Here is a 24126-nt window from a genome sequence, read left to right as displayed (position 1 = left end):
TACAGCATAGAGCTCTACTGAGCAGAAAATGCAGTTTGTTTGTGTATTTTCAAAAATAAGATTCAGATGATGTGTAATGGGGAACAGCAACAAACATTTTAATGTCTCATTTTACATTTTTTCATTGGAAAGGAAAGATTATCGTTATAGTAAAGTAACTTTTTCTTCAAACCTCAGCGCATCAACCAGTGTTAGGCTTTTATAAAACAAATGAAAAAGATTCAGCAATTTATCCTTCAGAGTTTTAGTTCTACACTCCATCTAGGTAAGTGTATCCTGCTATACAGATAAAGACAGTCATGCAAAGATGTCTGATGGAGACGTCTGATCGCCAGTATCACATCAATTTCCTGTGCTTCCTTTTGCTGAAAGTTACAACAGGTTTATCTGCATCCCTGCAAGGCTTGGATCATATAGGAGTTTGGACATGATGTCTGCTGCTAAGAATTATAGCTCAGGAGGCCTGACATCCAGTTGTCTAAGGAAATGAGTGGACACACCATAAGCCTCTGAACATTTTAAATGAGAGTCTCTTTAGAATGTAGATAAATGTAGTGTAACTGGGCATTTCACTTCTGACTCCTATTAAGGTCTCTATAATGAAAGCACAGCGAAGATACTGTTTTCTTACTTAGATGTCATGCAAACAATGCAGTGAATTTCAATGCAAAAAGGAAGGCTTTGTTCCCCAAGCCTGGGCACACCTCTCTGTGGGAAATGAAGTGACTGAATCTCCCTCATAGAGCTGTGGGCTGCTGTAAAATGTCATCTCTCCTGGGAGCTGTTGCTGTTTTTCATTCTGTTCTTTTATTTGGAAAAAATCTCAGTATTCCAGTGAGTCCTGGAGGCCAAAGCTTAGGATTTTATAATAGGAAAAAAGAGAAACACTTCTCAGGGCTCTGCAGAAAGCTGTGGTGTTTCCAAGACTCTATTTAATGCAGTAATAACTGCAATGTGATTTAAAAAAAAAAAAGAAAGAAATACATATATCTCTCTCAAATCCTAGCTCTGTAGCTAGTAGAATGTTGATGAATAAAGGTAAAACTCTTTGCCAGATTAAAGGTGGCTAAATTCCCTTGCCCTTGGCACAACTCTGACAGCAGCACAAAGGGATCTATAACCACTTTGCTTCAGGTTTTGAGTAACAAAAGGAATCAGATTAGATTAGAGATTAGATTTTCTCCAGTGTGAGTGGAAAAGGGAGGGGAATATCACTGTAGAGACATCCAGTGCAACTCACCACTGCTGATCAAGCCCAAGGGTGTTGAATGGGGAAAGATTAGTAATATAAATGCTATAAGGAGGCTTACAGGAAAGGTTCTTTCTTTTGTAGAGTAGTATGGGATGGAGCTGAATTGTACACAGGCCTGGAGCTGGTGCTGTTTTAATAGCTTGATAATGGTATCGATTCCTGCCAGCCTGTCCAACAAACTTGCAGATATGCAAGAATTCTTCTCAAACGTATGGATAATAAGACTTGGGCTTTCTTGTTAGAGAAGCATAATTGGGGAATACGGCTTTTCAACTGACACCTCCCTGTGTTTAGCTGTAGCATCAGTTGTGCTAAGAAATTCCCATTGCTCTGTCTCCAGGAAACAAAATCAGAAACACATGTAAGTGTGTTCCAGAAAAGTTCTCTTTTTGGTTTTAAAATGTAAGATTACAAGAAATCTGTTTTGCTAATAGGGGATGAGTCTACCATACCATATAACTGACAGGTTGCTGGAACAATTAGACAATGCAGAGTTGAGACAATCTCTTAATGAGCACATCTTCCTTCCAGAAATGGCAGTGTGTGGAAGATGCCAGTGGGAAGCTCAAATTGCACAAGTGCAAGGGAATGATGAACTTGGCAGGCAACAACAAAGGCACTTCCAATCTTTTGCCCAAGTACTACAGCAGGAATAGTGAAGACTGCAATTGTGAAGAGAATGAATACAAGCTGAGCCACACAGGACGGAGAAAGAAGCTCTTCTCCAAGAAGAGTAAGTGAACTCACTGTATTTTTTTTCTCTGCCTTACAAAACTATAACTGTTCACAAACACAATTGTCCTGATTTTCACGGACATCGATTTCTACAGATGTCATTGAAGACAAACATATTTGCTGTGTATCTAAGTATGAAGCAGCGTGTTTTATATCAGACAATCAGATTTGAAAATATCTCGGTCTGTAGGAAGAGGAGTGTGTTGCAAAACGGTGCTGTGTGTATTTCTTTCAAAAGCAGGAAATACATTACACAACCTGAAGTGGTGAGGAGCTCATCCTTACGTAGGCCTTGAATCATGAGCAGCAAGTACACCAGTCCTCACTATATGCTGCAGTGCTTGGGGCTGTTACTGCAGTAATTTATATTTAATAAGGATCTGTGTGCTTTGTTACAGAAGCTGCTTCTAACATCCCTTCCTTGTGCAGTCAGCAGAGCCAAGGCTGACTTTTAACATCCAAAGGGGATGTCTCTGATTCTAGTTTCCTTGGCACAGATCAGGCGCTTCTTCAGAAAGTCCATTCCACTGGCTCTGTTTTAAACCTCAGTCAGACTAACATCTATATTTGAAGTACATAGTCTAATTATAGATTAAAGAGGCAAATGGCAGCACAGATTACCATTCACTTGTAATGTTTCTTTCGTCTCACTCCACAAATACAGAGCCTTAATTATTTAGCAGATTAGTCTTTCTGTATAATGACATGGCACAAGCTTCAAACAGAGAGTTTAAATTGATTTTCTTCCATTATATTTGCCTAGCAAGCTGATTAGTACCTACTAAGCTAATTTTTAGTTGAAAAAAAATTATTGGTTCCAGGATGAAATTACTCAACAACACTTGCAGTTTAAACATGTGGCATAGAAGATAATCTTTAAATAACACCAGAATTTGCCATTCAATTAACTTTTTTTTCCTAAGACACGGAAAAGGAAGTTCAGTCAGGGAGTCAAATAACAGCAGATCGAAGATGCTTAAATGGGAAGGGGAAAACAATTTAAGTGAGGGCAACATCATGCTATCTGATAATACTTAACACTTACCTAAGTGCTTTTTATCTGCGTTGTGCTTACTAAACATTAACTAATTTTCACAACGTTTTGGAGAGGTGGCTAAGTGTGTAATTACCTTGAGTTCATGTATTAAGGAGATTGAGGCAAAATTTGAAGGTTGCAAAGACAGCTTTAGCGGTGGGATCAGAACACTTTTTCAGTATGTTCTGCTTAGTGCTTTTACTGTCCCATTCATCTCACTTTTCTAATTGAACCATAAGGCACAAACTTCAGCCCACATCCAGGGTGTGCTGTACAACAGAAGACGTTAGCTTGGTCCTGTTGACACAAATTCTTGGATTTGGTGTTGGCTGTTCTTTCACATGTGCTTAATCTAACAAATGACACTGAAAACAAATGACCACAAAGCAATACAAGTTAACATACCAACATTTTTCTGTGCTTACTTAGAAAGCTGGCTCGCTGGATTGCAAATGACAACTCGAATACTGATGGTGTGCATTTGGATTTTTATGACCTGTTTCATGAGGCTTGGGATAAAGTGCAGTCTGTGCTGGGTTCTGAGGCCATCCTTGGGGTCTGCTGTTCTGAGTTTGATGAGTGCAAGGGATTATACTGCAATATTACCTGAATGCCAGCAAGTGCTATCTATGAAACTGAACAGTAACTAAACAGAAAAAGGAAATCTCAGACAGGAGTAGGTGGTGCCCACGCCAGTGGTTTAGTTCATAGCAGTTGTGTAGTTTTGAAAGCATCCTGATCTTTCCTATCATGAACCTAGAGGTGAATATGTCATGTTCTAATCTACATTGGCTGCAGAAAACTAAATTGGATGCCCTGCTTCTGTGTGCAACAAGACTGCTGCAAACTGATAACAATACAAGGATTGTTTTTTGGAAAGATACAAACCAGCAATGCGTGGTCTGGAAGAATGGATTAAACTGCTGAGTGAGGGGCCAGAGCACCAAACGTTCTGATTAAATGATTTTGTACTGTATGCATGGCCTGGATATGTTATCCTGTGCACTGTTATGTTTAGCAGACATGGAGTATGCTGAATGGAGTAAATTAATTGCAAAACAGGGCCATGTCATAGACATGCTGTTTGGGTCCTGGACAATTGCACAGCTCACCTACAAGGCTTTGACATGTTTTGCACAGCAGTGTTGTTCTCTTGGCTGTGTTATTATTTTTATAAAGTGATGTAATAAAGCTTTGTGATAGAAAGGAAGCTGAAAGTAACAGTGAGCTCTTAATAGACAACAAATAGCCAAGTATTTGTTTTTTCTTGCTGTAGATTTCATCTCCTCCTCCTGTGATGAACAAGTACATCACATTAAAGGAGAGGAAGGATGATAGGCCACACGGATTTGTGTACAGAGTGTGTACAAAGAAGCCAGTGCATTTTTATTCCTATTTTCATGTAATTTGTTTTGTTTTGAGGTAGTCTCAATACTACAGCAAAAAGACTTTCTTTCTTAAGAAAAAGTACCTGAACAGCCATTACTTTTAATGCATTTGAAACATAATTTTTATGGCAGTTTTGAGAAACTGAATGTAAGAAAGCTTTTGGAGGTTGTTTGGTTTAATTTTTGTCTTTCTTTGAAATACCCAAGAACACAGATTCCAAATAAGATTTATAGAAACCCCTGGTTAATGATCAAGTAAAACCACTGCTATGCCTTTGTCCATATTTCTGGACACTAGAGATGTATTCAGAGAATTGAGTCCAAATGCCTGATTTTACTTTGAACTTACAGAAGAAAAAGAAGTCTCTGTAGAATTCTGTGAAAATATGTAGACGTAACTGAGAAATATGAAATAGGAATTTGTGTGCTTAGTGCAGGATTTGTTCCTCATGGCCCATTGTTTCAGTGCAGAGTTCTTGCAGAATTCTCACATGCTGCCTTATTCTGTTGTCACTGTGCTGGTGACAAGATTTTCATACACCAGATGCAAAACATCTACATAGAATAGATGGTAAAAGGGAAGCCCTGGAAGTTTCTGTCTTCTGCTCACATTCCTGCTGAGCAGTCGTGTTCCTGCTTTGGAGAAGGTGCCTTTCGGGGTTACAGTTGCTCACAGTTTTCCCAGCCATCCCTGAGATCATTTCCAAATGATGTCAGCATTAAATCATGAATTTGGCAGCTGCAAAATAAGTAATAAGGCTTAAGTGGTGAGGTTGTGAGGAGAGTTAAATGCAAACCTGAAGGCTGATAATACAACATAACCTCAGTTTATTCAGTTGAACAATAAATTCAGATACTGCCGTTCGTGCTTTCACCAGATAGTGCTGAAACCTGAGATGTGACCAAGAATTAGCTGTAGAAAATCAAGGGTGCTTGGGTCCCTGGATTGTCTGGGGAATTCTGGGCCAGAACACAGCACGTCCCTTCAGGCTAGGACGAACACAGGCATGTTTGTCAAGTGACCCAGGAAGGCAGGGCAGGGCGAGCGTGGCACTGAAAACAACTTCGTGGGACCAAACATCAATAATTTGAAAGAGGGTCATAGACACATTGGGCCAAATATTTAACAGCCTTAGATCTTTCTTTGTGAGTTGTGTACACAGGTAAATGTAGGGTAAAGCATAACCTTGGGGGAAGATTAAGTAGTTAGAGGTTGGGAGCTCTGCCTGCAGGGGCACAGCACAGATGAATTTGGATCTTACTAAATATTTTAACTACTTATTCTGAAAGTGATGGTGTTTGGTACCAATCACAGCATTGAGTCAGCACTGTGGCTATCGTGGTAACAAGGCAGTGGGTCTGCTAGGAGCTGTCTCACTGCAGAGCAATTTGTTCTTTGTACAGCTGGGTTAGGACTGGCTGCAGGGCAGGAGGAAGCGGCTCCCAGTTCTTCAGGGGCATGTGCAGACAACAGCTCCCTGCAGCACCTGCTAAGGGCCAACGTGCTGGATTGGGTTATTAGACTTGGAAGGAAGGTAAATTGTTAGTTGGCAGAGCTTAACAAGATGAAATGAGGGAACGGTCAAAGAAATGGGAGTTTACGCTTTGAATGTAATTGTTAGGGTGTAGCTTTTTGGAACTTCCTCCTACTTCTGGAAAGATAAGAGTTACTTTCTTGTTTATTCAAGCATTTCCTGAATGGGTGCCTGGAATAGAGCTGATATTTTGGTTTTGGTGGTTATTTATTTATTTTTCCCTCCAGCTGTGACTCACCTCCCTTACTGTCAGATGTAAACTTTAACTACAGGTGGAAAATGTGCTAAACCAGGCAGTCCAGCTTGTGTTCTACTTCGTGTGTGTGGTACTAACAAGTATTCAGAGCTGGACTATAGTTGCAGGTGGGAGGAGATGGTTTTTCCTCTTTCCATGTCTATGAAATGGCCATTGAGACGATGTGATCCATTTGGATTTCATGCAAGGCATCTTGAGCGAAGTGTTGATCTGTGTTGATGCCAAAGCATTACTGATATAAATATTGCTTTTGTCAATTTTGGTTGTTCTACCTCCCATTCTTTTTTTGTCTGCTTGTTTTGCTGGGAAGTTTGTCCTTGACATAAATGTCTCTTGTATGGAGTTTGGGATTATAGGAAATGCTGCTCTTCTCATTGGGCACATTGCTTGAGTTTTCCCCTTATCAGATTGCAGAAGGAAGAGTCAGTTCTGTTCTGCTGAGGTGTGCTGTGCTCCAGCTTTGCGTAAAGGGGAGGTGACCAGAGGAACCAGGACTTGCTTCCAGTAACTTCTCAGATGGTTCAAAACCATGAATACAGAGCACAGAGTCAGGCACTGGGTAGGGAGAAGACAAGAGGCTCTGGTACTTTCATAGGCTTTCTTCTCAAGGAGTGAGATGACTCTGCTTAATGTAATCTAAGGAGTAATGAAATGAGTGGCATGAGGGGTCACTTGAAATGAGCAGGAAACAGAGCCAGATGTGGGCTACATGAAAATATAGATGTGGATTAGACCCCATAACTAGGATATATTCATGCCATTGCAGACCAAACAAAATAGCAATTCTGGGGCATTTGGGCCAGGATGGAGAGCTTTGGAAAGCAGTAAAAGGCAGAAAGATCAGTGGGGATCTCATACTGTGCACTGTCAATTCATAGCAAATGTTTCATTTTGCCTTTGGGCTGCAAATACAGAAGCAAAGCCTGAGGGAGTGCATAGCACAGGAGTGTGGTGTTTAGCATAGAAACTTGCTGTCTGGTCTGTACATGAGGACAATAATTGCAAATAAAAGAATTAGATGCTGATAAAGGTCAACATTCAGATATTAATCCCTCCAATGAAAATCAAGAATCTTATCTTGAAGAAAGAGCATGGAATGGAGAAAAGGCTCGGGCTGACATGACACAGGGAATACTTCCTATTGAAACGTGGGACAACAACCTGGGAAGTGCAAGAATTTTGGCACTGGAGCATTTTGCAGTAGTCAACAGAAGGCTGACCTTAGACTCGGCTCTCTGTCATGATGAGTTTTTAATGTCTTACTGCCATCTAGCGACTTCTAGGGAATGAGCAGAGTTTCTTTGAACGAGCTCACAAAGTGATGGTGAGATACATCTTCTCTTCCCTCTGCCATCCTTATGCATAATATCCGGCTCTCTCCTGCCTTAACCCATCGATCTGTGCAAAAGGGGTGAGGTGGCACCCCAGAGGAAAGCTGCAACAAACAGCATTTGTCAGCAGGTTAATTCCAATGTCACAATATGGGCAGATTTTTTTCCAAGAACCTCAGAAGACCAAATTGTACCATGCTGTTTCTTCCCCTCTTAATCCTCTTTCTTCTTTCTCCATGCAGAATACAAACCAAGCTATGCCCGGAATCGCTCTACCCGCTCTGTATCTCTTGAGCTGAACGGGGCCGTTTTTAACTTGGGTTTAGAGGATGGATACCAACCTGTCTTACCAAGAAATGTCACCAAGCGACACAAGATGCAGAGGGCTGTTCTTCGCGAGGAGGAAGACAAAGACATGGCTGAGTACAGTGGCACTGGAGGCATTGCAGAGTATGCGGCCCCAAACCTAATAAAAGTGACACACAGGTGAGTGCTGTATTCTATATGCTTTTGCTCCTTCAGTGGTTGCTTTAAACAAGTGGGTGTATTAACTTTTGATAAGCATACTGTGTCCCTTTGGGATACCTGGTCATAGTTTCCTATCATTGGTTGCTTTGTATTTCAGATACAAAATCACTCCTTAGGGTAGCAGCAACTTCTCAGAGCTTCCTGTGCCCAGTGCTAGGAAAGGAAAATCTGTATTATTGATGAAGTTGGGTGAACCATGAGCCTTGGGAAATGAACGTTGGATAGAGCTGATGGAATTGTCTGGGTTTCAAAGACACTCTAATAGCTAACAGTCTGTTTCCCAGTTTGCAAATCTAGGGATTGATGATGCATCTCCAACTGTGCTTAGCTGAATTACTGTTTCTGCTTCTGAATTATGAGAAAATCCATACTGATGATGTGAATTAAATTCTGTGATGACTAACTTACATAAGTCTGTGTGAGCAAGTTAGCTGCTGTTGAAATCTGTGGTTTCCATTTGACTTCAGTTTACAAAGTTTTAGAGACTTGTTGATATAAGGAAAGATGGTTGGGCTGACATCAGCAGAGTCCTCAGTTTTGACTCATGTTGAGTCAATTCTTTGCTGCCTTGCTGGGTGAATCCCAAATCCATAAAAGGGATTCCCTGGCAAGGAATGTTGTACGTAACTCCTGAGGGGTGCCCAGGAACATTTGCAGAAGAGAAGGCAGTGGGACAACACATGTGAGTGCTTTAAAGAAAATAAAGGAATACTGAAGAAACCTGAGCTTCAGCTTAAATAAGCAATCAGGATTAAGGGCATGGTATTTGTTATTCCCTAATAAACTAACTGAGTACATCTGTCAAGCATTTTACCTTTTTTTCCCCTTAATCTTAAATCTTAAAACCTGGACTGTACTGGAAATTACTGAAATGTAAGTCCTCAACATTGTCAGATGGTATTTTGCCTTTGAAGTCAGGGAGGTTATTTGAAAAAGTTTATTCCTTTTGTAGAAAATCGGGTTTTTTTCCTTTTCAGTATTATAGTAAGTCTTACAAAGAAGCACTTTTTCCTTGTCCCTATCCCTGTACTGCTTAATTATGCATAGGGAAATTGCTTCTGAGTAATGCTTTCTGTACTTCCTAGTTAGTAGAGATGAGTTTTGTAGACAGCCTAATGAATAAACAAGAATTCTTTGCAGCACAATTTACATATAGAAATGAAGCAGTCAACAGGTTCTACTTGATAGGAATATTTTTGATTATTCTTTTTTTCCTTCTAAAAAATTTCCATGGCAACTCCAACCCAAACTTCTTTCCTGCCTTGTAAAATATTCTCCTATTCTCTTGAATGAACATTATCTTGAATTCTGCATGTCATTTCCAATCTGACTTCTCATCTGTCCTGGAGCTGTGTAATTAAAACCAGCTGTCTGCATTGTGCATTTAACTGCTATAGTAAACACTGTTTCTCATGGCCAGGTGCTACATCCTGGAGAATGACACCGTTCAGTGTGACACTGATCTGTACAGGTCACTGCAAGCTTGGAAGGACCACAAGCTTCACATCGACCACGAGGTCAGTGATGCTGTCAGTCACACATTTTCAGTGTGTGATTTTAGCCTGGTCTGTGGGCTGATAGGATCGTGCTGTGTGTGTGTCTGTCTGCCTCTCGATGTCTTTGTCCCTCCCTGGGACCTTTTGAACTTACTGGCTGATTTCCGAATAGAGATGTCATAGATAATTAAGTTATTACAAGCAGGGCCTGCTGTAATCTCTTACCAAGTCACATAAATTCTCAGCAGTCCTACTTAGGAACTTGCTGGTCCCTTTCTGTGGTACATATTGACATACACTAAGGGAAATAAATACTGAAAATCTTTCTAGCTCTGCTAGAATTAGAAAAAGGCAATCTCAGTATCACCATGATCTTCCAGTTCTTTTTTAGTTTCTTAGAAAATGTAAGCTAAGGGCCCAAACATAGGTTAGAGTGCCAAAGAAAATGAGATCACTTCGGTCCGGTTGTGTTTCTGATTTAGGATCACAGGGCTGCATTCTTTGTCTGTTTTTCTTGACCTCTCTGTCATTTGTCTGTGCTTCTGCAGTCAGTTATGTACTCCCATCAGATTTATGGTCTCTGATGTCTGATGATAGTTTTACAGTGACTTCGTTGCTCACATTGGAGGACTTCTTTTTTTCTGTTGTATAAGGAACTGAAGCAGAAGCCTGTAATACCTGTCTGAATGGAAACAGGCTGTGCTGTGTGAGAGCTGGGTGAACAAAAGCAGGAGTTTCACTTACTGAAGAATTAGGTGGTTAAAAATAAACCACGTGGGTGGCACAATTAAATTAACTGCTAGTGCACATGCTGTGTGGCCAGCCATTGCCACTGCTGTGTGAAATGACAGAGACTTGATACTTTTCCAGACTCTCTGAAGAGGGGACCTACAGCACTCCCCATCCCCTGCTCAGGCTTGCAGCAGGCTAAGCTTCTAAGGGCTTCATTTGCCTTTGGGTAACCTTTCTCCTTTGCAAAGGTGCTGAAGACCTTAAGAGGGAAAATCACAGTTGTACGGCCGTCCCCTTCTCCTTTCAGTGCCACACTGCGCTTTCACCTTCTGTCTGCAGGAAAATTGTAATCAGAAAAGATTCCTCCTGGCTGCAGTTTGCTTTCAGAAATGTAGATAATCTGAAAATTGGAGGTGGGTAGATGGGAGCATTTGGTGGTAGAGAGTTTGAGAGGGTTAGAATAAAACTGACATGCTGTATTTTTTTTTAACCTATGTGTTCCATTTTTTAGATTGAAACTTTGCAAAATAAAATAAAAAACCTGAGAGAGGTGAGAGGACATCTGAAGAAGAAGAGACCCGAAGAATGTGACTGTAATAAGATAAGGTATTTGTTGTGTACTTCTGAGTAGTCATCTGTACTGTGCAAGTGTAGCTGATCCATGTCTTCACAGGAGGGATTAGAATCTGTTTTGCTAAGTGGTTGCCTCCTGTATTGTTGCCTAATGCTTTCTGCAGCTGTCCAGCTGTCCCTGGTACAAGGCCCACCTTCTGCCAGCAGAAATTCAGTTGCTTTTGTGCCAAGTGGTGATGATACAGAAGATCACATAAAATGCTTTTAAACCAGTTAGGTGTGCAAGCAACTGAAGTTGCTTCTGTTGGATACTAGAGATTGGTATCTTAAGTTCTGCAGCCCATTTTCTGAAAACTTACTTTCCACTTTCTGTGGACACTTACTGCAATTCAGACGTAGGCCACCAGGTGTCACAGTGTACAAATAATGAAGGAAAAGAGGCACAGAAAATGCTTGATCCTGTCCAGCGTGACTGCCTTGTATTCACCACATATTCCTATTAATAACTTGAAGGGAGAAGTGACACTAGATTAAATCTGCTTTTATTTAAAGTGAAAGTGGAGTATGAACAGGATCGGTTCTCCTTCTGTTGTTTATCAGCAGTGCTTTTTTATTTTCCAGTTACCATTCAAAACATAAAAGCAAACTGAGGCACAAAGGATCTAATCTTCACCCTTTCAAGTAAGTGAAGGTTTTTCTCCTTTGAAGCAGAGAAAATGCAAGATAGTAACATTTGGTCTATTCAACAAGCCAAAACTAAGCAGAAGTGATATTTCATTTATTCCATGCTAAGAAGAGTACAGGTATCTGGGAAGGGAACCAAGCCCATGGTAGAATGTTCCTAAATGCACATCAGAGACTTCAGGCAAACCCATTAAACTCCTTTGGCTACATTTTTTTTCCCAGTATCGTGGAATTGCAAGGAGTAATTTCCAGAGCCATTGGGAAGAGAAGCCATTCATTTAAGAAAACAGCAGTTCTTTCTTTCCTCAAAGCAGCTCATTTTATTAGCTGCTTCATTTTTTTTTTAGGTGTGTTCAAGTATAACAGAGTCAGCATGACCCTAATGTTTCATGTGTGCAGGAAAGCCCTACAGGAGAAAGACAGGCTGTGGCTGCTTCGAGAGCAAAGACGAAAGAAGAAACTGCGCAAACTGCTGAAGAGAATAAAAAACAATGACACATGCAGCATGCCGGGCCTGACCTGCTTCACCCATGACAACCAGCACTGGCAAACTGCGCCTCTATGGACACGTAAGGATACATCTGGGTGCAGTATACTGACTAGGATGAGTTAGGATTCTGGAAGTTACTCATATCATCAATTGAGTAGCCAGAGGCACACAGTTTTCCTCCTACTAAATAATCTGTGTTTCGGTGTTGGCAAGGGGGAAAAACAGCAACTAAAAACCCAGTAACTGTTCAGAATTCAAGAATGACAGAGTAACTGCCTGTGAATAACGCAATACCATAAACAAAAAAGTACTAAAATAAGCAGTGCCTAAAACTGGCAAGATGTAGCTTATGTCTTTGTGTTTTCATTTGCAGTGGGTCCTTTCTGTGCTTGTACCAGTGCCAACAACAACACATACTGGTGTTTGAGGACAATCAACGAGACCCACAATTTCCTGTTCTGTGAATTTGCTACTGGATTTTTGGAGTATTTTGATCTCAATACTGACCCGTATCAGGTACCTCATCGCAGTACAGCTCTGGAAATGTATGAGTATCATTCTTCACTGATAGAACAGTATTGGTGCAAGATAATATGCATCAACTCATGTAATATGATCCAGCTTCTTTCCTGCTGGAAACAAATGATGTATGTTCCATATATGAAAGCTACTAAACTACAAAGCAGTATCTATTCTCTAACAAGAGCCCCCATGTATTGCAGCTAATCAATGCAGTGAATACGCTAGATAGGGATGTTCTCAATCAACTGCACGTCCAGCTCATGGAACTAAGAAGCTGCAAAGGCTACAAACAGTGCAATCCAAGAACTAGGAACATAGATCTGGGTAAGTGCTTCTCCTCTTATGCTCAGAGATCACCCCAGATAAATGAATCTTTTGCTTAACCGACATGAAATTTTCATAAATCAAAAGGATTTTAGAATGTATTTATACTACTCATGTTTTGTTGAGCATGACTGCATGAACACATTTTTGTATTGTTTGATCAATTTGTGATATGTATTGGGTCCAGAAACTCAAACAGTGTACTTGAATACTGAACTATGCAGCTGCTGGCTGAAATGCAGGGAGAAGAGAGGAGGAAAGAACAAAACTAATGAAAGGATTGAAAGAATACCTAATAGCTACTTCCAAGTGTGCAGGCTCATGGGATAACCGGAGTTGGAAGGGATTTCTGGAGTTCAGCTAGTCCAACCTTGTGTTCACTGCAGGGTCAACTCGGAGGTCAGACCATGTTAAGTTGTGGCTTTATGCATTTGGATCTTGAAAACCTCCAAGGACAGAGACTGCACAATCTCTGGGCAATCAGTCTAGCAGCTGAGTTTCAGCATTCCATCTGGAGACATAATTTTTATAAATATTTATTTTAGAGACAGTACAGTCCAGGCAGCCTTGTTAATAAAGTAGCTTAGAAATAGTTTTAACCTCAGAATGGAGAAGAGTACCTAAACTGATCAGATTTCCCCTGTGTTAGTGCAGGGTTGTAAAATAACAGCAGATCTAGGAAGGGGGGCACTGAGGAATGCATTATGCTACCAAAAGATGTGCTCTTCTAACTATGCCTTTATATTTCACAAAGAAGGAAATTAGTATTCTTTTTCTAGTCTCATCATTTCTTATCCCTTAAATCTTTCCTGGGTCTACAAAGAAATCATCTTGCTTATACTCTACTTTGTTGTTGTTATTTTTTAAGTTTAGCAGCAAGACAAAAAGTGGAGTTAATTGCATTTCTGTTTTTTAAACTGCATATCTTGTCTACCCCTTAGTGCAATTAAGATGACTTAAGAAATGCCATTAAAAATAAATAAATGTGCAGCCATTAGAGCTTAAACACTGTCACTCCAAAAAATACCATTACCTGCCTAAGTCCACAGAAATCCAATGTTATTTCAGGTCTTATTTAGTACGTGTACCAGCTAGAGCTGTATGTTTGAAACAACAGGTCTTGGCATTTAAATAACCACTGCAAGACATTTACAGAAAAGTTCCAAATTTACCTATCGTCTCAATTTACAACCTATTTTTCTTAGAATAAAGGATTAAATATTAAAAATAAAAGTACTAATGAACATGTTAATATTCTTATGTTTTTCTTTAAATTGAGCTTTAACCTCTATCTTATCTGTTGCAGGCTATGGTTAATAACGTGTTAATTTTTCCCCATCTAGGACTTAAGGATGGAAGCTACGAGCAGTACAGGTACAGATTTTAAAATGCATATAGTTAAAGATTATTCCCACATACTACCTTCACGCTATAGAGTTAGGAATCCAGGATTGGGAACCATCTAAAATTGCATTTGCAAAGTTTTTCTATCAGTTAGCTTAAAACACTGAAGCTACTTCTGTTTCAGTGTTACAGCATGTTCTTCTAATATTTGCAGCCAAAATTCATGCTAAACTCTTCTCTTTCCTCATCTTTCTGACTGTAGTGCTCGTGGTTTTCTTGGTGATGGTTAACTTTTTTCTCCTTTTACTGCTTGAAAATTAGGCAGTTTCAGCGTCGAAAGTGGCCAGATGTGAAGAGACCATCATCTTCTAAGTCACTGTGAGTTGGGAGCGGTTCATGAAAAGCATGAGCTTTTACTTACCTTTCCTTCCTTTACTTCTTTTTGCCTGCAGCACCTTTTTAACACCATCTATTCTCAGGGAATGCTAAGTTGCAAGCCCTCTAAATAATACAATAAGTATTATGCTGACTACTGCTGTACAAAACCTGCTAGTGCATGTTTTATGGGAATCTAGGAACATTATGGGTAAGGCAATTTCAAATTTGAGCAGAGGTGGACTCTCAATTCTAATTGCTCTACAAGAATTACAGATCATTATGTTGGTTTTGTCTAACCTTAAACATGCAGCAGCTTCCTCGTGTTCTGTCATGCAATCCAGAAATAAGAGGACTGATCCAACCACAGCCTCTCTCAGAAGTTGTGAGAAAGAAAAGCAAATTAGAACAGACAGCAGTCATACTCGTACAAAAAAAAAAAAAACATCTGGAAATTTGGGGCTATTCTGACATTGACATGATATTAAAATCCAGGATTGTTTGTTGCCTATTTTTTTTGAAACTTGAAGATTAGTTCAGTAGAGTACTATTAGTTCTCAACTTGCCAGACCACAGAGATAAGATATAAATTTAAAGACAAAAAAAAAAAAAGTTTAAAGGTTTTTGCCCTGCATAGAACCATTGAAAACATATTTCAAGTACTTCTTCTCTAAAACACTATACACTAAATCATGTTTGTTTTATTTTAAAGAGGACAACTGTGGGAAGGATGGGAGGGCTAACTGCCTCGACTGCTAAACCTCACCAAGGATATGAACTGGCCAGAACTTGAATTCGTGTACAGACTAAGCAAAAATATGTATGATTTCAGAAGAATTTTAATGTTAGCCTGGAGGACTGGATGAACTTGGAGGCCAAAATAGATAGTGTTTGCACTGGTGAGTGAATTAAATAGATGAAGTGAAATTACAGGAACCTGCTGCCAAGAATACAGGTCTCTTTCAGATCCACTCTTGTACCTGCTTTTTGCTTTGGATTATACCTCACCTGCTGCACAAGGCTTTTTACTTCAAGAAGACACCACTAACTCTGTTCCAGGAATTGACGAAGAGGAAATACAGCTGCATCCCAAAGAGGATTGCCATCCCAGTGGGCAAAGTGTCCTCAAAGACAGTGGAAGTAAACTATGTTTCAGTGCAACTCTACCTTTGGATGTAAGGAGACAAATTTCAAAGCCAGGTATATCATGGACACTTCCGCTTCCAACGGGGGTAAAGTTAACAGTGAAAAAAAAACTCGTAAGAGATTCAGGAATTCAAGTGAGCAGCACTGAATATTCTCAATACCATGATATCTTCAAATTTCCTCCTCTGAGGATATGTTTTAGTTCCACGTCTACTTGTCCATCCTATTGACACCTCTAGGAAAATTAGAGAAAATCTTGACTAACAGGATGTCATATTTTTGGAGGGGTTATGTAAATATTCATCAGCATACTGTTTAAAAATAATTTCCTTCAGGTTGTGAAGAATTTTGTTAATAAAAGTGTGGAATGCCCACATACCATTTCTCAAAATGTTACTTAATGTTGCATAGCACATTTCAGAAGTCATCTGGTTTTAGAAGTACAGAAGTTTCAGTAAATGTACATTTCCATTTTAATGGAATCAAATTTGCATCAAGTTTTTTCGTGGATAGTATTATATTGTGCATTCAAGACCAAAACAATTCATTTAAGAAACGAACATTTGCTCAGTAGTGCAAATTTTAGACTTATTTCTTAAAATAGACTTCTCTGAGAAGTTCAAAATCACGACCAATAATTTATAATCTAGTTATAGTTCAGTCTACAGTAGATGTTCTCAATGAAAGTTATTGCTTAAAAGCTTATAAAAGAAAAAAAATCCATCATTTTACTAAGGAAGCACAGTGTAGTCTATTTGAGTATCTTTGTAATGATGTTATTAAATACACTGTAGTACAGTCAGCACTAGCAGTGCTACTTTTATCATTCTTTTCCACATTAATCTGCTAACTAACTGCTCTAGAGGCACATGCAAGAGCAAGCTCTTGATAATACTCAACCAACTGTGGCCTTGACTCTTAACAAAGAGAGTATATTTCTGCAAAACACAAACTTGCACTTCTGGAAACAGTGTAAAGATATATCAAGGAAATGACTTTTGATACTCTTTTTGCACAGTAGTTAATTCAAGAGGAATTCCCCTATTTCACAGGGGATACACATCTCTGGCACCACACCCTTGTTCTTGAAAATATACTTGAATTTAGAAAACTCTCAACATGGGCCTATGTAGTAAAACTTGCTTGTATGTACTATACAGTAAAAACAGGTTTGATCTTGTATATGCATCACATATGAATGAGTCAAATACACTTTCCAAATTTTTCTTGCAAAATATGACTGTCTGTCTTAATGTAGGCATAATTCTGTCTCTAACATGCTAGAGATTTTATGGATTATAAGGAAAAAAAGAAATGTCTGGTAAGTGATGAGAGCCCGGATCAATACAAGCAAATAAAAAATAATGACTTCAAACTTACCAATAGAAAAATATTTTTGCCGCTTCAAGGGAAAAGCATTAGCTGGCTCCCCTTGCCTGTCTGTGTGCATAAACAATACTAAATTAGTTGAAAAAAAAACTTCCCCTTACCTTTCTTTGCATTCAGCCTGTAATATTTGACAAGAGGATGAGACTGTCAGAATCCTGCATGGCCAGAAATGCTGCTCGAGGTACACATCACTCAGAAGCTTGAAGTCCCTTTATGCACATGCTAAAATTGAGCAGTGGAACATCTATTGTAAGAAGTACCTGTTGTTTTCTGAAAGGTAGGTTGTTGGAAGGATCAGGAAAGCTACTGCTTCTCCTCTCAGCTCTGCTGGGGTGCTATTTAAGTTGAAAAGGACAAATTCCACTCGGTTTGATGCAGCTTTGCTAAGCTGGCCTCACAGGCAGAGGGGCTAAGTCATTACTCCCTTAGCTTTTACAGATAGCTGGGAAAAAAAATATACATATATATTTGCTAGTCCATAGCTTTCCTCAGTAACAACTGCAGCTATTTCTTAATAGTAGCAGATTTTCTATGACCTTACCAGGATGCAACTGTCAGCCTCAAAGTATTAGAAAGCTAATACACTTTGCCACCAAGTTCTGATTTTAAATAGAAACCTTTATTTACATTATTATTAACATCGAAACACAAAAATCAGAAGAGCAGTAATACCTTACAACCAACTCTTTTATAACTCAGTCCCCAAGGTTTCCTGTTTTGCAACGTAGACACAGATATTTCAAGCAATACTTAACGTAAACTAAAATGCAATTCTCAATACTGTATGCCTTCTCCTGAGAATTTTTAAGAATATTGCTCTCAACATAACATGGTTTTATACTTGCTGTATCATTCAATCACCTGGTAGTCTGCACATAAATTCAAAAATAAAATCTGTGCTAATTGGTACAACATTCAAATACTTCTGTTTTATAACTGAAAAGTGGTCCTGATTTCCTAAATTTAAAAGCAGAATTTTAAACCAAGATTGGATAAAGGTACTACATATGAATTTTATAAACACGTAGTTTCTGCAATCAAAAGAACAACAAAGACAAGCAGCAAAACTGTGCTCAGTGTGCAGCAGTGATCAGAGGTGGCTGTACTAGCTAACTGCCCTCGTACAGGTGAGAAATGGTTGTTTTTGTTAAAAAAAAAAAATCAGAAAAATCTGCTGCTGCAGAACCAAATCAGAACTGGTGGAGATATAAACGCTAACTTGTTTCAAGGTAAGTTTCATTTGCTGCAGCTGATTTTCAAACTAGATGTATTTAGAATCAGTGTTGCCAAGAAAGATGTTATCAATTCATTATAAAAAATGTACCCTCCCCCCCAATCAAGTTTAAACTAAAAATCTTTGGATTCAGCAAAAATGTAAGTACTGTACGAGAAAGCTCCAACATTCAACATACAGATGAGAAACTGGTGATCCTTTATAACACTGGTCAAGTACCAGTTATACACAGATGTATAAACAGAATCGCTCATAAAAAAACAAAACAACAGGGCACAATGTATAAAGTAGTACACAGTCTAAGAGCTCACCTAATGAAAGCAACCAGGGTTTGTAGTTTCCATCAATATAATGAATAACTACAAAATACAAGGACTGTTCTACTCTCATTTGATACAAAAAGCAAATGCCTGTTGCCTTTTGACTTCAGTAGGCAGCACTCACTTAACAAATAGATATGTCTAAGAAATAAGATGATAAAAGTTCCTCAGTTCTGCATTTAAAAATCCACACATGAATTGGACTGAAGGTTTCAAATAAATACTTTCACCAAATCTATATATTCAGGTCTAATTGCAAAGACAGAGTTGCATTAAAATAGATGGAATCTACATTCTCTTTGGAACACAACTGGCTGTATGCTAAGGAGGAACATTCTGAAGTTTTTTTCTAGGTAAGTTATGTCTATTAAAATGGAAGATCACTGCATATCTTAAAAATAAAACCACCTCACACTTACAGTACCAAGAAGCAATTGAGAATGCTTTTTTTTTTTTTTTTTTTTTTTCTTTGGGAGAAGTTAATTTTCCATTCTACAATGAACAACAGTGCAAAAGCACCACATATCTTAAACATTTCTGGGTCGTTCCGTAAGGAAGTGTATGGGTTTGACTCACTATAACTGCCTGAGATTGGAAAAACTGCAACAGGATCTTCATTTCAAGGAACCAAAATAGGAGGGAAAAAAACAACAACTATCAACAAATAATACAAACAAATTTGTAACCGAACTTAAATACTGATACAAGAGAAGCCTGCTCAGAAAAATACATTCATCACCATTAGAACAATCCAATGAGGTGCAGACATTTGGTTAAAGTGTGGCTTAATATCCTTAAAGATTTCTGGACGTCACATAACAAATATTTTGCAACAGACAGACTTCTTTTGGAGAACATGTAGAGTTCATTAAAATTGACCAAAAAAGACACAATCTAGATCCATCAGCTGTAAAGGCAAGGTAATAGAGAAAGACACGTCTGTCATGACATCTTAGAACGCAGAGCCTTTTTGTCCAACTGCCATATGTAAAAATAAACGTAACAAAGTGCTCACAGGTGGAGAAAGCATTGAACAACTGGTCTTTTATAAAAAGCTACATGTTAAAGATGTAAAAATAAACGAAGTGTTGAAGACCAAAGAGGAGAAAGGTGTGGGCCAAGGTCACCCAGATTCAAAGTCATTAATTAAAAAAAAGTATTCTATTTGGACCTCAACTACGCTGAGTTTACAGAAATCAATTTAGTTAAATATTTAGCTTCACAAACTCTGCAAAAATGAGTTAGTGACCTACAAAAGTCATATATATAATACATTATCTTAAAGAACATATTTACAAAATTTATTCACAAAAAGAAAGACTGCAAAATTCTGATTCAGACTGCAGTGCCTTGCCTTGATTTTTCTGAAGTTATTTTCAAAATGATGAAAGATTATTGTTCTGATTTCCACACACAGAAAACACATTATGCAGTCTTTTCAAATAATTTTTAAGAGATTGTGTTTGAGAAGGAACATGAGTACACCCTACCTTCATATTAAGTCCTTATTAAAGATATTGCATTAATCCATTATATAGTCTTCTATAAAGTGCACTCAGCTGCACATCAATATGTAAATATTAGTCACAATTGCATTTAAATAATTTAAATTTATCATCCTCTCGTTTTACCCCTTGGCATCAATTGACAGGATTTTGGAATAATATGTGCCAATTCATTTTGCACTAATAACTTTGCCTGGGAAATCCTGACTCTTGGGGGGGTAGGGGATTAAAAGCAGCATTTATATTAAGGAATTCATATAAAAGAGTCAAGGCTAGGAACTACATTCTCTGTCAGATATTCTTACTAGAGAAATCAGAAAATTCTTATCACTATGATTTCTCCAGGCACTTTTGTCTGCCTGTAGATAAAGGACTTTGGATAGCTACAGTAAATAGACAAGGTATTTCAGGGCTGGCTCTACCCATCATACTTACTTAAATGCCATTGCCAAATTCACATTTCTAGAGGCAGAGCGCCAAAAATATTTATGACCTTTTTTGTACAACACAATATACAGTAATACAGACCGCTTCTACTAAAAAAGTTTGCTTTTTCCTCAGTGAAATAACTTAGGACATCATGGTGATTAGCAGGAAAAATCACTTCCATAAGGCCAAGACTAGTTGCCATGAAGAATGCGTAACTTTCCTTTCTAATACTACTGCATCAATAATACAGCGCATTCTTGGTTGGAGATGACAGGTGCAGGTGTCAGCAGTATTTCTGTTGAAGAAAGGAAGAGAGCTTCATCAGAGAAAATTAAAACAACCTTTGCTGGAAAAGCTGGTTTATGTGTTGCATTTTGAAAAGGAAAGTACTGACAGTCAATTTTTAAGCAGAACAGTATTATAGCCTTCCATTTTTAAATAAATTTGTAGAAAGAAATGCTGTCCCAGAACTCCCTACACACATTCTTTGCTTCTCTTCACTGATACGACTGCTATGACGTGGTTAGAAAAATCTGACATTTCTCAGTCCTTTTCCCTTTTTTTTATAAGGGTAAGTCCTCTCATACCTTGTTTGTCTTGCAGAAGTCCTCAGGTTACTTCAGCCACTTCCCTAGGTACCTCAACAACATTTCACAAGGTACTGGTGACTTAGCTTATCTCATATATTATATTGCCAATTCCTCAGTATTTTGTGGAAAAATTACAGCAAAAGTTTATTTTGTACTTCAGCCTTCTTTGCAATATAAGCTCACTTTTCCCTTAAATACATGGCCCAATTTTTCCACAGTGTCTTGCTATGCATACATAAAGTATTCTCAGGTAGCATAAGGCTGAGCATCATTACAAGCAATTTCTAGAAAATACTGCACTACCAGGGAGGGTTCTTAGTCCAACTCGTCTTCCTCAAGTTGCCTTTCACAATCCCTGTGTTCTGCTTTCTGGGGTTTCTCCAGGTCCCTCTGTTGCAGTCCTCTGTGCAGTTTAAACTTTGATCCTATTTATGATACTTCAAACATAACAACTAAGCACTGCTGCTTAGGTTTATCATGGATTTGATTAGAATATCACAAAAAACAACGTATTCCTTGAGGGACGCAACTTGCAAGTCCACAGACATAAAGGCAAACAGGGAAACTGAACAGAACTGTGCCAGAGGAGTGACTTCAAGTATATCATACTCAATTGGAAAAAAGAGTCAGTAGATCATCACTCCTCCTTATGTACAACTTACCTGGTCTGGACCCATAGGCATCCCTGACATAGGCACAGTACTAATGTTCATCTGTCCAATATGGCCACTGCTGCCATTCATGTGCATCATACTGTACGTTGCAGGATTACCTTGATGGCTGAACTGTTGCTGTGGGAAAGAACTGAAACACAAAATGACAAAATTACATTTCAAGAAGTTTACTCATTGTTATATTACACTCCCTGCACCAGCTGCCAACATGTGAAAGAACTGCTACCAACAGAAGCCTAAAACTATTGCTGTATTTACTTGTTTCTGCATGCTGTCTATTTAACGTAGAAATAGAAGTTCCCCTCCAAAAAGAAATTCTGAATTTTTAAATACATGCAGAAGTATGTGTACACATTTCCTCTTGTAACTTTTTTTTTATTTGGAGGCTTCACTTAAGGCTGTATTGTACACTCTTAACACTATTCTGTACCACCACATTTCCCTCAAGTTATTTTGCCAGTATACAATGAATGAATGTTGTTTCCAGCTACTGCAGAGATCCAATACTAGATCTAGATACTAGAGGAGCTAGATACGTTTAGTCTGTTGATTTCATAAACCAGGGTAGGATCAAGGACAATAGGGACGTTAGAAATACCATTATATTTCCCTCTTCTAAATCCTCTTCGTAAAACAATTGAACGTTTCTCTGTTGGGGCAAAATGAAAGATAGTTTTTGAGTAACAGCTGCATATTTCACCTGCTCCTGGCCATGCTCCCCGACGGCCAGCCCTTCATCTCAGGAGACTGGTACATGGGTGCTGTCTGAGAATGCTGCATCATAGGATTCTGGGAAGGTCCAATTCTTGAGGCTATCATTGGATTGGGAGGGCTTGATACTCTGCCATATGCAGGGTCAGGCTGTTGGCTTATTCCTAATAAGACAAAGAAAAATTCCCTTCAGTTACCTAGTACTTTTAGTATATTTTCTTAAATAACCTACTTTGTAGGAGTATTTTCAATTTTTCAGAATGATCAGAATTTAGCCAATTCGGATTAATAATAAAAAGGGAAGAGAACACCAGACAGATGTAAAAAAAAATCTGTTATAGTACTTGTACCATAATTAGGTGGATAGGAGAATTGCTGTGGAGGAACTTGAGCCATTGGAGGGCCAGTCAGACTGTCCATGCTTCCTGAGGCAGTCACATTTGGTGGTGGACTGAAGGCCTGAGGTTGTTGCTGCTGCAACATCATTGCCATCCTCTGTTGTCTAAAATGATGACTTATTAGCTCCCTGTTACGCTGAGCCACCATTTGAGCATTAAGAAAACCTTGCTGCTAATGCCCAAAGAAAAGAAAAATCACATTAGAAATGTTTTTTGCAAAACAAGTTTTCAGTCAATCACTATGCTCACACTCTGAGATGTAGGATAACCATTACCAAAACGGAAAGTTAATAAATCCACTGCTAGTAAAAAATTATCAAAATATAAGACTAAGGTATTCATTAAGTTGTTATAAGTACTGAACAGGTGATGCAGTAGTCTGCTACTACACAGAAAAGACTTTAGCACACTGCACTGACAGCATGGAGCAATGAACAAACCCCTCAAGTCTCATGAATAAGAGAAGTAGAAAACTCATCTTTTTTCATCATTATAGATGGGAAGGAAAAAAAGAAAAAATAATGCTATCATACAGGAAAAGCAAGACCCACGCTCTAAGCAGATCTGTGAAAGATGTGTCTATATAAAAATGACTGTTTCAGAAGTGGTTAGTGTAATACTTACTTACCTGTGATCCCACTTGTGGCTGCATCACTGGTCTCATCACTGAGCTATTACTACTGCCTGGATTTTCCATTTTCATTTCAAGCGCTTGACGGGTTTGATTCATAAACTTAGAAAAAAATATTTTAGCAGTGTTAGTTTGAAAGCACCAGTACCTGCTCAAAATATTGGCAAACACTTTACCCACCTCTTGATTAAAGAACAATGGTTAATTTTTCCTTGTTGGATACACATAAAGCACCAAGCTATTTATTATTAAGCTCAAAATAGACATACAAAAAAACCCCATTCGAACAATACAGCACTTATGGGCTTTATTTTTCTCTTCAAATTAACACTTTTAAAGAATAAATATAAAGCACACCATCTCTTTGTTCCCAATCACATTATGGGCAGAAGGTAAGTATTTTAAGCACAGCTGCTGATATGTTTCTTCTTCTTCCATCTCCCTCACAATACTGCAAATCCATGCAGCTTGAATTAGTGTAATGGAACAGTCAAGACA

At 38.6% G+C, this 24126-nt stretch overlaps 2 protein-coding genes across 38 annotated transcripts in view; one reads left to right on the top strand and one right to left on the bottom strand.

The window, feature by feature from the left end:
- Positions 1-17098, top strand: part of SULF2 (sulfatase 2) — a 137384-nt gene extending 120286 nt beyond the window's left edge. For 10 of the 11 annotated variants that reach the window (XM_090152182.1, XM_090152186.1, XM_090152183.1 and 7 more), the window contains 11 exons: positions 1784-1985; positions 7776-8019; positions 9482-9578; positions 10801-10895; positions 11484-11543; positions 11946-12115; positions 12410-12552; positions 12759-12882; positions 14226-14256; positions 14548-14604; positions 15314-17098. In XM_090152182.1, coding sequence (XP_090008308.1) covers positions 1784-1985; positions 7776-8019; positions 9482-9578; positions 10801-10895; positions 11484-11543; positions 11946-12115; positions 12410-12552; positions 12759-12882; positions 14226-14256; positions 14548-14604; positions 15314-15344 — 1254 coding nt within the window. In that variant the 3' untranslated portion in view covers positions 15345-17098. The remainder of the gene's footprint in view (positions 1-1783; positions 1986-7775; positions 8020-9481; positions 9579-10800; positions 10896-11483; positions 11544-11945; positions 12116-12409; positions 12553-12758; positions 12883-14225; positions 14257-14547; positions 14605-15313) is intronic. The other variant, XM_090152188.1, reaches the window with a different exon arrangement.
- Positions 17099-17733: 635 nt separating this feature from the next.
- NCOA3 (nuclear receptor coactivator 3) overlaps positions 17734-24126 on the bottom strand; it is an 85650-nt gene continuing 79257 nt past the window's right edge. For 23 of the 27 annotated variants that reach the window (XM_090152160.1, XM_090152161.1, XM_090152158.1 and 20 more), the window contains 4 exons: positions 23626-23730; positions 22950-23169; positions 22589-22763; positions 21847-22018 (listed from right to left, as the gene is read on the bottom strand). In XM_090152160.1, coding sequence (XP_090008286.1) covers positions 21862-22018; positions 22589-22763; positions 22950-23169; positions 23626-23730 — 657 coding nt within the window. In that variant the 3' untranslated portion in view covers positions 21847-21861. Of the gene's footprint in view, positions 20920-21846; positions 22019-22588; positions 22764-22949; positions 23170-23625; positions 23731-24126 lie in introns of those variants that run through there. The other 4 variants (XM_031590542.2, XM_031590585.2, XM_031590594.2 and 1 more) reach the window with 2 other exon arrangements.

The sequence above is a fragment of the Phasianus colchicus genome, chromosome 17, assembly GCF_987193195.1.
Source record: "Phasianus colchicus chromosome 17, bPhaCol1.hap1.1, whole genome shotgun sequence".
Taxonomy (NCBI): Eukaryota; Metazoa; Chordata; class Aves; order Galliformes; family Phasianidae; genus Phasianus; species Phasianus colchicus.
This window is presented reverse-complemented; position numbering and strand designations above follow the sequence as displayed.